At 41.8% G+C, this 15,326-nt stretch overlaps 1 protein-coding gene across 2 annotated transcripts in view; it reads left to right on the forward strand.

The window, feature by feature from the left end:
- Positions 1-15,326, forward strand: part of LOC109074957 (LIM domain-binding protein 2-like) — a 61,904-nt gene that overhangs the window by 35,613 nt on the left and 10,965 nt on the right. For both annotated transcript variants that reach the window (XM_042770019.1, XM_042770018.1), the window contains exons 3-5: positions 3,511-3,683; positions 11,595-11,717; positions 13,720-13,803. In XM_042770019.1, coding sequence (XP_042625953.1) covers positions 3,511-3,683; positions 11,595-11,717; positions 13,720-13,803 — 380 coding nt within the window. The remainder of the gene's footprint in view (positions 1-3,510; positions 3,684-11,594; positions 11,718-13,719; positions 13,804-15,326) is intronic.

The raw sequence follows: 15,326 nt of genomic DNA on the forward strand, positions 1-15,326 counted from the left end.
CTTGGAATTTTTTTGTTGTTGGAGCATCTTGAATCCGCTCCTTAAGGGAGGTGTTCTGTCACAGTCTTCTGCTGGTGTCCCCAGGATGGCCACCAGATGACACTGTTTTTCTGTGAGCACATGGCTTGTGTTGTTTGGTGCCATGTGCCCTCTCCTGTCTGTTATTTGGGCGCTTTCTTCTTTCTATTTTATTGTTTTGGTTTGTCCATCTTTTTATTGTTTGTTTTGCTCGTTTGTTTCCTTATTTATTCTCCTGGTGTTTGCAGTCCTGGGCTGATCCATTGTTGTTCATCAGTTGTTTTATGTCGTGTGTTATGTCTGCCTGTAGTGCAGTTCCTAGCCTGCCTGTTTTTCCCCCTCGGGGTGGTTTTTGTTCATTTTTGTTTCATTTTATTAAGACCATTCTTCCTGAAACTTAAGTCCTCGCCTCATCTCTCCACATGCACCGTGACACTCTCTCTTGCACTCACTCATTAACAGTCAGCTCCCGTTGTCAGCTCATTCTGTGTCTTAACCACTAGGGAGACCTTCATTTATACACTCCAGCTAGGGCTCTCTCTCCCTCCGCTCTCTCCTCTTCTCCCATTTTTCTCACTCTCTCCCTCCTGCCAAGTATTTATGTGTTGATTTAGTCATGCCAGACTTTAGCCAATTTAAGAAACTGGCCGTGTTTGCAGCTGTTTCATTTTTTCCCTCTGTCCGTGCAGTTTTAACTGGTGGCGGCAGTGGCGGCTGTCTTAAGGGAAGCTGGGTAAATGAAGTTCTCTCTCTCTTTTCCTCCACCACCCCCATTCTGGTCCCTCAGGGCTGGTGGCACAAACATAATTTCTCTCAAAGGGGAGTTTGACTGTAAGATGGATTATTTCTGCCTGAAATCAGACACTTAAGCTGAATAAGGCTGCTCGTCCGTTCAGTTTCAATATTAAAATGATAAGTTTACACTGCAAAGCCACTCGCAAAAGTACAAGTTGTCTCAGTGGGTGTGTCTGCTACTTTCTTGGCCAAAGATGTCCAGCTAAATGCACATTAAAATGTTTTGTAAAGCTTTTCAATCGGTTACCCAGATATATGTATGTATATACATTTTCATTATATATATATATATATATACAAACACACTTCCATTCAAAATCTGGGGGTCAGCAAGTTTTTATTTTTCAGAGAAAGAGAAATTAATACTTTTAAATCAGAAATGATGCATTATAATGATCAGAAATAAGACTTTTACATCATATTATAGTTTCCACAAAAAATATTAAGCAGCATATGTTTTCAAAATTGATAATAATACAAATGAGCAGAAAAAAAGCATATTAAAAAGATTTCTGATCATGTCACACTGAAGACTGGAGTAATGGCTGCTGACAGTTCAGCTTTGAATCACAGGAATAAATTACATGTTAAAATATACAGTATGTAAGGATTTTTCATAATATTACTGTTTTTACCATATTTTTTATTAAATAATTTCAGATTTGATGAGACTTCAAAAACATAAAAAATAATTTTGAAAAAACTTACTTTTGAATGGTAATAATAAATTAATTAAATTTTTTACCCCACTTTCATTGCTCTTTTTTTCCTTTTCGATCTAAATTTAGTGAGATCTATGGTAATGCTTTATGCTTTTTTAAAAAACTTACATTAAGACATTAAGATTAAAAATATAAATATTATGCTATTTTATAGGGATGTGACGAGAGACTTATACCACGAGACGAGATGAGACACGAAACTGGGTTCATGAGAAGATTTTTAGACTTTTTTTAAAGAAATCCTCAATGCTGAAATATATAGGGAAAAATAGTCTTATTCAACTGAAAAACACAAAATGCTAAAAATGTAGGAGCATTTTGAAATCAACTTGTACTTTATGAAATAAAAATTCTATTATATCTATATAATATAATATATCCAGTTGTGAGTTGTGTATTATAATATATATATATATATATATATATATATATATATATATATATATATATATATATATATATATATATATATATATATATATATATATATATATATACATATATATATATATATACATATATATATACATATATCTATATATATATATATATACACTTTCTGGATCAGCAGCAGCCTGAATGATTCATTAACATGGGCAGTGACAAAACGTGCTTCTCTACTGACACTCGCGATGTAAAACAGATGTAATAGTCATGGCTGAATTGTTGTCTTTCAGGAATAAGATTGCGTGTGTTTGAATTGAGATCACGATCTTTAAACGATTAACTGTGCAGCTCTAATATAAACTGCAAATTGTTTTGCGAGGACATTGTCAAGTTCTCGCGGGACACATCGGATCTTGCGAGATCTCGTACTACGAGATGTTTGAATTGTGCGTTGAAACCCTGTTTCGTGTCTCATCTCGTCTCGTGGGATAAGTGTTTCGTCACACCCCTATAAAATAGCATAATATTTATATTTTGAATATATCTTAATGTAAGTTTTTTAAACATGCATAAAGCATTAACATAGATCTCACTAAATTTATATCGAAAAGGAAAAAAAAGAGTAATGAAAGTGGGGAAAAAATGAAATTAATTTATTATTACCATTCAAAAGTTAGTTTTTTCAAAAAAAAATTTTATGTTTTTGAAGTCTCATCAAATCTGAAATTATTTAATAAAAAATATGGTAAAAACAGTAATATTATGTAATATCATTACATATATTTTAACATGTAATTTATTCCTGTGATTCAAAGCTGAATTGTCAGCAGGCATTACTCCGGTCTTCAGTGTAACATGATCAGAAATCTTTCTAATATGCTAATTTGCCGCTCATTTTTATTACAAAACAATTCAAACTAGATCTCGTACCACGAGATCTCGTCACATCCAATTATTATTATTTTTTTTTTAATTTGCATTTTTATTAGACCCCTTGACAAAAATACTGATTAGGAAAATTATTTGTTGCATTATGTACTTAATGGATTCCATAGTTTTTGTAGTGAAGCAAGAATACAAGCATAGAAAACAAAAAAAAATAAATCAAACAGTGCTGATAAACCTGAGGCCACACATCCAGGCAGGGGCTCTGTCTTCGTTCATTGTTAAACAACAACAGAAAAAAAGTTGCATAATTATCTCCAGCTGCAGGAAAGAATAAGTATTCCAACTCAACTTTTTGTAAGACCTCAGGCAGGTTACTGTAAACACAGTTTGCAAAAACAAATTATCATATTTCATATCAGTTAGGCTAATATATAACAATTGTTATCAGAAATTACCAGTCTTACTATGTCAGTGCTGATGACACCATTTGAGGGAATGCAGGAACAGTTTTTGTTCATACATGACTGTATCTCAGAAGTTGCAAGAAATTGCTTGGATGTAGGACACCAGTCTTATTTGTTAATAATGTAGCAGAACAAACAGTGAGAATTTAAGAGATGTGGAGACATTTTGAGTCATTTTAGGAATACATTCAACAAAATGCAATGCAATGAAAATGACATCTTGTTTTCCTCCTCAGCAATTGGCCGGACACTCATCCCCCGTTACTTCAGTACAGTATTTGAAGGTGGCGTGTCAGACCTCTATTACATCCTGAAACACTCCAAAGAGTCCTTCCACAACTCCTGCATCACTGTAGACTGCGATCAGTGCACCATGGTCACACAACATGGCAAGCCCATGTTCACAAAGGTAAAGAGGGAGAGTGTGTGTGTGTGTGTGTGTGTGTGTGTGTGTGTGTGTGTGTGTGTGTGTGTGTGTGTGTGTGTGTGTGTGTGTGTGTGTGTGTGTGACACCATGTTCTAAGCAGGCACAATGTTTTGAAATGAATTAATAGATGATGAGGTGCTGATACACTTAGTCCTTTGTTCTCCTTGTGCTTTTTTGCTCATTACCATAAACTCAAAGAACAGGAGAAATGACACAGTTATCTGTTTCATTCGGTTCTTACATTCCCTGTGATAAACCTCATAAACTGTCTAATAGAACAAACAAACATGGCAGGCATGATAATGTGCTACTTTAATCACAGCCATTATTCTATGTGTTTACTGATGGAGGTTGTTAGGAATCCTTGTGACATATTTCAGGCAGCTTTGGACTCTGCTGAGAAAGCTCTTTATGAATCTATTACTCAGTACTCAGTCCGTGTTTTGTCATATACTTTAGTTTTTGATTAGTTTCTTTGTCATAGTAAAAAAATTGATACTAATAGAATTTATTTATTTATACTTATTTCAGCATTACAGTCAGAATGCACTAAACAAGCACACCAAAGCAAGCATAACACAAACATTTCACTGCATTTGAAAGGTGGAGACAAAATTACAAGCCATGGTAATTTTCTATGTGTAACTGTTTTACTCTTTATATATTATGCAGTTTGCAATTGATCTATAAAGGTCACTTCCAGTTGACATTATAAGTTTTGTATTTCTATTAGTGTGAGGGTTTATGCCTCAGGAGAGGCTGTCTAGATCTTCTGGAATATAAGATATAACTACTTGATGCTTCACCACTTTTGCAGATTGAATTCTTGCTGTCATAAGTAGTAATAATAAAAAATACAATGACATATAAAGAGGACAGTCATATTGTAGAATTATAAGAAAGGTTCAAAGGCCATCGGCCCATGGTGGTTTGGATGTAACGTCACACCCTCAGTGGTTACAAATAGCTTTTAAAGATCTGTCAGCTAGCTGTAGTGGACATCATGCATCAGAGGGTTAAACCACTTATCAACAGATTTTATGTTTCCACCTTGTCCATCAAGCACTTTGGATTATTTTCACACACTGATATGGACTAATCCACTCTAATCCATACAAGAGCCTGTGTACTTATCATTACAGAGGAATAGAGACCCACTAGTCTTTGAGCAACTGATTACAAAATCACAGCTGTACTTTATTAATCAAGTGCTGTATTCAGAGAAATTGTCAAAAACATAATAGCAGATATTTTGCAGTCATCTGCATATTTGTACACAATTGGAGAAAATGTCATTCATACATTTAGTTCTTTTCATCTCAGGCACTTTTATGTCCCAGGTGTTGTTTGTTTGATTGATTGGTTTAATCAAAACACATTTCACCTTTTTAATTTTTTATATGAAGGTAAAAATTATCTTGTGAACTGTTAATGTTATTTTTCTTTCATTGTATGCATTTTATGTTTTATTTTATTTTATTTTATTATTTTATTTTACCATGCATTATTTAATTATTTTTGGCACTTTTCAAATGACTTTTATCTGTAGATTTAGTTCCTCTTCAGGAACTCGAGCTGCGTCGAGCGCTTTGGGGAACGCGTCTAGCGTGAGCGACTCTGAATATCGTGTGAAATCAGTCCAATGGAAGAGCGTGACGTCACGGGCGGGGTGACGTAAGCGACCAGGAAGCTATAAAAGCACATGCCGCGCAGCTGGCATCAGCTTCGCGTCTTCAGCAAGCGCTCTGTGTGTGCATGTCATTTTGTCTTGTGAGTCTTATTTACTGTTGTCTGTCCAGTAGAGCTCCAAGCAATGTCCAAGTGCAAGGCGAAATCTAAACATTCCAAAGGCGAATCCGGATCGCGTTTCAGACTGTGTGTCCCTCCCTGCCCGCGCTATATTACGAGCGGGGATACACACAGTCTGTGCGTGGTCTGCCTGGGTTCGAAGCATGCCGAGTCGGCTCTCGAGGGGGCCGACTGTCCGCATTGTGAGAGGATGTCGGTGCGGCTGCTTCGTTCCCGGAGGGCTCTCTTTGAGGAGGGAGCCTTCGCCAGCGTTCCCCGCGGTGCTGGCCCCGCTTCTGCCGAGGCCAGAACGGCAGCTGCACTCGTGGGGTTCGCAAGTGGATCTGACAGAGGGAATGGAGACGGGCGAGTCCCTATCTCCTTTCCACTTCTGCCAGATCCGGCGCCCAATCTCTGGAGTCGGAAGCACGCTCTGCGGTTCCTTCCACCCAGGGAGAGGGATCGACACTCCGCCTCTCTTCCTCCGAGGAGGTCGATGTGGAGTCTGTCGACAGGGATTCGCCACCCCCCTCGCCTAGGTATGAGGAGCTCTTGGAGGTGGTGACTCGTGCGGTGGCCAAGTTGAGTCTTGACTGGCCCGCCGAGAAAACAACCGAACCGCAGAAAAGCAAGCTCGACGAACGCTTTCTGCGGGCGAGTCAGCCACCTCCTTGCCGGGGCCTTCCTTTTTTTCCCGATCTACATGAAGAGATCGCTAGATCGTGGAAGAGGCCATTCTCAGCCCGCCTGTATATCCCTTCTTCAGATTACTACGGCAATGTAGTGGGGATTGCAGAGCGCGGCTACAGAGCGATGCCCCGGGTGGAACAGACGCTCGCGAGCTATCTGTCCCCCGGTACGGCATCGTCTCTGAAGGCCCCGGCATTGCCCTCCAAGCCGCTCAGAACAACTTCGGCTTTGGTGGGCAAAGGGTATGCGGCAGCAGGTCAGGCTGGTGCGTGTCTGCACACCATGGCGGTGTTACAGGCGTACCAGGCTGACCTGCTGAAGGAGCTTGATGAGGGAGAGGAGATCAAGTCCGATGACATCACTGAGCTCAGAAGGACCGCTGATCTCTCCCTCCGCGCCACCAAGGAGACCGCCCGAGCGATTGGGCGGTCCAAGGCAGCGACGCTCTCGGCCGAGGTCTTCGAGGCCCAAACAAGATTTGAGGGCAGTCATTGATGCTAAGAAGGCCTCGGCCAAGAAGCCCTGACGCCAGAGAGCCAGGGCGTCAGAGGGCAGCCTCTGCTGTGGTAGAGCGGTGCACACCGCATTACACGGTGCCCGTCTCGCCTCAGCGCCCTCTGGGGGCCGGTCTGCCAACCCTGCCAGTGTTCCAGGGCGCAGCGGTCCCCAGCGAGCATCATTCTCAGTATCTTCCGCCCGTGCGCGTAGCGGGGCTGAGACGCTCGCCACCCCTGCGGGGGCCTCTTACACCAGAGGTCAGTCTCGAGAGACTGATTCCCTTAGTAGATTATTTGCCAGCGTGGAAACTACTGCCAAATGTATCTCAATGGGTCCTGCACACGGTAGAGAAAGGTTACCGTATTCAGTTCTGCTCTGCACCGCCGATGTTCAACGGGGTTACTCCGACGATAGTCGGCCCCGAGCAGGGTCTGGTTATGGAACAAGAAGTGAAAGCCCTATTAGAGAAGGAGGCCATCGAGGTGGTCCCTCCTCAAGACAGGGAATCCGGATTTTACAGCCGGTATTTCATAGTTCCAAAGAAGGATGGGGGGTTGCGTCCGATCGATCATAGACCTGCGGGTCTTAAATCGATCAGTTATGAGACTGAAGTTCAAGATGCTCACGATCAAGCATGTTGTAGCGCAGATCAGGTCCGAGGACTGGTTTGTCACAATAGATCTCAAAGATGCATACTTCCACATATCCATCCTTCCACAACACAGGAAGTTTCTGAGGTTTGCTTTCGGGGGCGAAGCTTACCAATATCGAGTACTTCCCTTTGGCCTCGCACTCTCACCCCGCACGTTCACGAAATGTGTAGATGCGGCTCTGGTCCCCCTGCGCATGCAGGGCATCCGCATTCTCAACTACATCGACGATTGGTTGATTTTAGCTCAGTCAGAGCAGGCTGCGGCTCGGCATCGAGATGTCGTTCTCGCACATATGGGGGAGCTGGGTTTGAGACTGAACGCCAAGAAGAGTGTACTTTCTCCAGTTCAGAGAACCACCTATCTAGGCGTAGTATGGGATTGGACCACGATGCAGGCACGATTGTCCCCTGCTCGTATCGAGTCGATCCTCATCTCAGTCGAGAGAGTCAAAGAAGGCCAGTCACTCACTGTCAAACAATTTCAGAAATTGTTGGGTCTGATGGCAGCTGCGTCCAACGTGATACCTTTTGGCCTGCTGTACATGAGACCCCTACAGTGGTGGCTCAAGACCAAGGGATTTTCCCCGAGGGGCAATCCACTTCGAACTATCAAGGTCACGCGGCGCTGCCTCCGTGCCTTAGACATGTGGAAGAAACCTTGGTTCTTGAATCAGGGCCCAGTGCTGGGAGCTCCTGGTCGCCGTGTAACACTAGCGACGGATGCTTCCCTCACTGGTTGGGGTGCGGTCATGAGTGGCCACCCTGCCCGCGGTCTGTGGAGCGGTCGCCATCTGACATGGCATATCAATTGTCTAGAAATGCTAGCAGTTTATCGTGCACTGAAGCACTTCCTCCCAGACCTAAGGGATCACCATGTGTTGGTGCGCACCGACAACACATCGGTGGTCTCTTACATCAACCACCAGGGAGGTCTGCGTTCGCGCCCCTTGTACAAGCTGGCGCACCAGATCCTTGTGTGGTCCCCAGGGCAAACTCCTCTCACTCAGAGCAGTATATATTCCTGGGAAACTGAATGTGGGAGCAGACATACTGTCGAGGCAGGGGCCGAGGCCCGGGGAATGGAAGCTTCACCCCGAGGTGGTGGAGCAGATATGGAGAATTTTTGGCAGAGCTCAAGTAGACCTCTTTGCAACTCAGGAGACAGCACAATGTCCCCTTTGGTTCTCTCTAGTTCATCCAGCTCCCCTGGGACTGGACGCTATGGTACAGACCTGGCCGAGGCTTCATCTGTACGCATTTCCCCCTATTGCTCTGCTCCCAGGAGTTCTGGCGAGAGTACGCCGGGACGGGGTCCGTCTATTGTTAGTAGCCCCGTTCTGGCCGGGCCGAGTATGGTTCGCAGATCTGGTCTCGCTCCTCGACGGCTCTCCTTGGGAGATACCGATCAGGACAGACCTACTCTCACAGGCGCAGGGCACGATAATTCACCCTCGCCCGGAGCTGTGGAAGCTGTGGGTGTGGCCCCTGAGGGGGCGCAGTTCATAGCATCCGGTCTCTCAACCGAGGTTGTTGAGACCCTCCTCCAATCCAGAGCTCCCTCAACGAGGAAACTGTACGCCCTGAGGTGGAAACTCTTCACCTCATGGTGCAGAAACCGCCAGCTAGACCCAGTAAACTGCCCAGTCGGTACAGTTCTGGAGTTCCTACAGGCCAGGTTCTCTGCAGGGTTGACCCACTCCACGTTGAAGGTCTACGTGGCGGCCATTGCGGCCTACCACGCCCTTCTCGATGGTCAGTCTTTGGGAAGACATCCATTAGTTACACGTTTCCTCCGCGGTGCGCTGAGGCTGAGACCTCCAGTACGGTCCCGTATTCCCCCGTGGGACTTGGTTGTGGTGCTAGAGGCTTTGTGCAGACCTCCATTTGAGCCTATTCAAGATATTTCAGACAGACATCTGACACTAAAAACCGCCTTTCTGTTGGCCATTACCTCTCTGAGGAGAGTAGGAGATTTGCAGGCCCTCTCAGTGGCCCCTACATATCTGGACTTTGCACCTGGCATGACCAAAGCGTTCATATACCCTCGAGCGGGATATGTTCCTAAGGTCCCCTCTGTCACACCACAACCTGTAGTGCTGCAGGCTTTCTGTCCTCCTCCCTTTCGGGAGCCCGGCCAAGAGAAGCTAAACTGTATGTGTCCAGTTCGAGCACTGGACGCATACGTCCACAGAGCTGCCCTGTGGAGAAAAACAGACCAATTGCTTGTATGCTATGGTCCCCCCAAGAGGGGTTCTCCTGCTTCTAAGCAGTCTATTAGTCGTTGGATAGTCGAGGCTATCAACGCCACCTATGAGTCCTCTGGTCGTCCCCCGCTGTTGGGAGCCAAGGCTCACTCCACACGGGGTATGGCGGCCTCCAAGGCCTTTTTGGCAGGTGTATCCATGCTGGACATCTGCAGCGCTGCGGGGTGGTCCACGCCCTCTACATTTGCAAAATTTTACGGCCTAGACATGCCGGTCACTCCAGGCGCATCCGTCCTCTCGTCCTAAGCTGTGCTCTTCGGATACACACTAGGCAGGGGTTTTGGGAGTCTGGCAGCGTTGGTACTCGTTCCCCAAAGCGCTCGACGCAGCTCGAGTTCCTGAAGAGGAACGTCTCTAGGTTACGTATGTAACCCTAGTTCCTCGAGGGAACGAGACGCTGCGTCTCGAAGCCATACCCCCCGGCACCCCTGCCGGCGCTTGCTGGTACTCGAAGCTGATGCCAGCTGCGCGGCATGTGCTTTTATAGCTTCCTGGTCGCGCTTACGTCACCCCGCCCGTGACGTCACGCTCTTCCATTGGACTGATTTCACACGATATTCAGAGTCGCTCACGCTAGACGCGTTCCCCAAAGCGCTCGACGCAGCGTCTCGTTCCCTCGAGGAACTAGGGTTACATACGTAACCTAGAGACGTTTTACCCCATCCCACACCCAGACCAACATTCCCAATCTATGAAATAATAAAATTATAAAATTACCAATGTATGAGAACCTAAATAAAATGTTAAATAAACATACGCCTTTTCGTACATACGTATTTATTATGTGAAAGTTATATCAATAACAATTTTTCACCCAATAAAATTTGTTCAAAAGTTAGTGTACTTTTAAACCAACTTGTTAAGATTTTTTTTTCCAAAGGCATGTTATTTGCAATCAAGGTTTACTGTACATCTGTGAAAATAACATGTTATTGTGTGTATTTTTGATACATAAAATGCTAGCTATGAAATTAACCATATCAAGACTAAGGAGACTGCAAAATGTAATTTCCTTCACAAAGTAAATGATGATTTCAGATGGGGTGGAAATGACATGGTCATGGCAGAAAAAACAACAACAGATTAGTATATCCACTATTGAACACTGCAGTACAGTGTCCAATAAATACAGACGGAAAGGGAAAGACAGGTGCTTTCATTTTCACTTTGCTTTTACCCCAGCTTGTTACAATGTTGAGAGATAGTACTGAACGAAGGATGGAAAGACAGACAAAAAGAAGGAGAGATAGAGAAAGAATGAGACAAACAAAAACAGATTCGGAGAGCAGGAGAAGCATACAGAAGATGAAAAAAATTGGGGAGAGTGAGCGAGAGAATGTGAAAGAGTGTGGTCATGTGATGGCGCTGTGCTCTCCCGCCAGCCTCTTTTCTTGTTGATCCTCCAGAGACCATCTGTGCTGAGGGCATTGATTAGAGTGGCTCTGGCGGGATTACATCTTTGCCGTTGCCATGCCAACTAATCAGCTGATGCTCCCACCCCCCTCCCCCCAACTCCCCTTCTTCTCCCTTCCTTCCACCTCCTCCTCCTCATCCTCTGGTTGCCCCAGCAACAGAACATTGGGGATATGAGTAGCGCAGCACTAAATTCTGCAAAAATGTTTTTCTTCTCCTGTTTTTTTTTTCTGTTATTGCTAATGGTTAATGACCTCTGCATGTATTCAGCATTTTGTTGTTTTGTGTTTGTGTAAGCTTGTCTCAAGATTTTCCTTTTTTTTTTTTTTTTGGCCTTCGGTTCACGTATACAACATAAACACCTTTTATTAGGAAATGGCTTCAAAACTCAATCATCTGGTTTGAAAAGCCCAACTACTCTGACATAATATTTGAAAAATATCACCTGTGTAAAGGTGATGCATTCTGTCAGTCTCTGAGTTTGCATTTTTTGACTAAAATTATTTATTCTTGATGAGAAATAGACGTAGTCTTTAATGTCTGTAGTCTTTAAATACATTATAGGTTTCTAAATGTTTGCATTCTCAGGTGTGTACAGAGGGCCGGTTGATTCTGGAGTTCGCCTTCGATGATCTGATGAGAATCAAGACATGGCACTTCAACATCAGACAGTATCGGGAACTTATCCCACGGAGCATTCTCGCCATGCATGTGAGTTTGATATCATCACTCCATCCTTGGGTTCTGATATCACATGGTTTGGTTGCAGGTGTGTGTGCAGTATATCAGCTCCTTTACAAGGCTATTCATTTTATAATATTTAGTTTTACTGTTATAATTTCTCACATAATGAGCTTATGTTTAAAAAAGTAAAAAAAGCCTTAAAGAATTTTGAGAATGGTAAGACATTTGAATGTTTTTGAAAGAAATCTGTTATGCTCAGCGAGGCTGTGTTATTTGATCAAAAGTACTGTAAAAACAGTAATAATATGAAATATATAACAGTTATTAAAATAATAGTTTTTATAATATTTCAAAATGTTTTTCTGAGATAGCAAAGCTGAATTTTCATCAACCATTACTCCAGTTCAGTGTCACATGATCCTTTAGAAATCATTCTAATTTGCTGATTTTCTGCCCAGTTGACATTTCTTATTATTATCAATGTTGAAAACAGTTGTGCTGCATAATATTTTTGTTGAAAAAAAAAGTCTTATTGATCCTTAACTTTTTTTATGGTAGTAAGTGTACATTGTTTGTTTTTGTACTAATGTCCAACTTATAATGAATAATTGTATATTTTGGATTGCATCCATCAATTTTTAAATAAAAAATAAAAAATAATGTTAAGATTTTGCGCTCAGATCATGTGTGCACTATAACGTGTCGACACCAGGCACTATCATAGTTGCTAGTACACGTGTCAAAGCAAAAGTTGAGAATCCATTTCTACTTTTTAACTAAAGTATGTCAGAAATAGAGTGTGGCATCCAGTTTAGCCAGTATATCATTATAATATCAGTATATCATTATAAAATCATTATTCTTACTTGCTATACTTTATAATATATATATATATATTTTCACATATAGCATAAATGAAGAAATTATTTTTACAACCAGTTTATTCATAGACATAAAAGCTGTCTTTGATGAAAAATAAAAATGTACAATAAAAAGGTCAAATAAGTAATTTATAGTGAGTAATGAATACTGCTCATATACTATGATGAAGGAAATAAAGCAACTAAAAACCTGGGGTTTTGTATCATTTTCTCCTCATTAATCTCAACTTTTAATGACTCATTGCTTATTTAAGCCCAATATATTGAGCTTTAAACCACATTCGAGTTTTAACTCATTTCTCCTCCTTGTATATTCAGAAATAGAGTCGTTTTAGAAAGTTTGTTCATAGCAACTTGTGAAATTCACATGCTCTTAAATTGGGCCCATTGGGGCCCTGTGTTTTGGTGGAGAGGGAAAGAGAGTGAATGAGGGAGAAAGGGCTTTGAAAGATTTTTGACAGGGATAGTGTAAAAGTTACTGCAGCATGTTTGATCGTCTCATTCTCGTACACAAGGGTAAAGTTGCACAGAGTCAAACTCATCTGATCAAGGCTAATGAGAATATGAGCAAAGTGAGCAACCGCGTTTCACATGCTCTATACCTTGCTATTTTAGGCTGCCTTGACCAATCAAATGACAGGAGCTCTATGATTGGTCGATTAAACTCACGCTGCTTAGCACAATTTACCTTAATGAGTCTGGGTAATGATTTCCCAGTAAGTACACAAACAGCTTTAGTTTGTAATTCTTAGTGAAATGCACTATAAAATTTCAATTTACATTTAGTCAATAAATATTAATTAGCAGCTGCAGCACACTTCTGATTCAATGTCCCAAATCTGAATCAGATACTGTATGTATTCAGTGTAATCACAGTGATTCAGATAAATTGCATCACTGGATTCTCTCCAGCACACAAAAAGCATCTCATCCAGTGCCACAACCACCATAGACATTGAGATCCCCACAGATATTCAAAGAAAAAAAAAAGAAAAAAAGATCTGACAACTCTGAATATGTGGTCACATCCAGGGTCTTATAATACAAGCATGAAGAACAAGCATTATGTGTTGCTTTTGGTCAGTAACCTGCATTGGTTTTTGGGGGTTTGTATAAAGTTATAAGGTTCCTTTTTTGTCCACCTGCAGGCACAAGACCCTCAAGTCCTGGAGCAGCTCTCGAAAAACATCACCCGCATGGGACTGACCAACTTCACCCTTAACTACCTCAGGGTAGGTAGAACAAAAATAGTTCATTTGTTCAATTTCCCTTACAAAAAAAGTAATGTGGAGATACCATGGTGTGTTGATGGTATCAGATGAAAATACCATGGTATTTTGGTATCCTATATGTCAGCAGTTCTCAATCAGGGTGCTGCAGGATGACTTTTTTATATTAATAAATTATTATTGATATTTTAAGTGCTGAAAACAAAAATCAAACTGAAATCATGTTTCATTTTTTTCTCGCTTCAAAAAACTGAAACCATTTTAGATATAATATTGGGAGGAACTTTGGATATTGTGTTAGACAAGGGGGGGCGTTAAAGTCAAAAAGTGAGATCCACTGCTCTATAATAGGGTATATATCTAAAAACCATGATATTATCCTGATACCATGTCCAAACAAAAACATAGCAACTTACTTTTTGTATGTTACTGTTAATTATTAGACTGTGCATATATATTGAAAAATGTATGTAAACTTTGTATGTATTTGTACATTTTGTACATTTATATGAGGCTAAAAAGTGACTAAAAGTGTGTGTGTGTGTGTGTGTGTGTGTGTGTGTGTCTGTGTGTGTGTGTGTGTGTGTCTGTGTGTGTGGTGTGTGTGTGTGTGTGTGTGTGTGTGTGTGTGTGTGTGTGTGTGTGTGTGTGTGTGTGTGTGTGTGTGTGTGTGTGTGTGTGTGTGTGTGTGTGTGTGTGTGTTAAAACTGCTCAGAATTTATTAGCCAGCTTCATGGTGGCTTTGTTTATTCTCGTCATTTCAGTATGAGTGACAGCTCCGTTTTGCAAATTCGAGAACAAGAGAGGGAGAGAAAATGAATTGGATAGAGAAAATTAGCATAACATTAATGAGTGTTCCCGGTTGAGGTGCTGCATTGTGGGTCTCTCTCTGCACTGAGCTCGAGCTCAGCAAAACACAAACTTGTTTATAGCGAGCTGCTGGAAAAATCGAGGAAAAAAAGGCTCTTTCATGGTTTTTCGAAACAACCGTTTTTCTCCCACTGAGTGTGTATTTCTCCATTGTAGTTCCACGCATTAAATGCACAGCTTTGCTTATAAATGCAGAGTTAAAATGCAGCAGCGCAGCCTAAGCTCAATTGTGAATTAAATTTGGATTAGACGGAGCTCTTGTAACAGCAAGTCTGTGTGCCCTCAGCCAAATCTGCACCTGTTTTTACACTATTGGACTGGACAGATGGTTTTTGTACATTATATATTTCAGCTGCATTATGTATTTTCAGCAGCACAATGTGGCAATTAATTAATATATTTCACTGCACATGATCAGCCATGTTGTATAAAGTATATACAGTCAGGTTGTTTGGCATCTATTTTTATTTCTTAAAAAAAAATGTAAACCATATTTTGAAAAAGATAAAATTTTTAGACTGACTTAATTGAGGGCTCAACCTCAGGGATTTTAGCAGCACACTGTAATTCCTGTAAACAAGATAATTTTTCCTCTCATCAGGGTAATGTCTCACGATCCTTACTTTGGTGTGCTATAAAAATGCCTAAAAAAAAAA

This window comes from Cyprinus carpio, chromosome A14, assembly GCF_018340385.1.
Source record: "Cyprinus carpio isolate SPL01 chromosome A14, ASM1834038v1, whole genome shotgun sequence".
Lineage (NCBI taxonomy): Eukaryota > Metazoa > Chordata > Actinopteri > Cypriniformes > Cyprinidae > Cyprinus > Cyprinus carpio.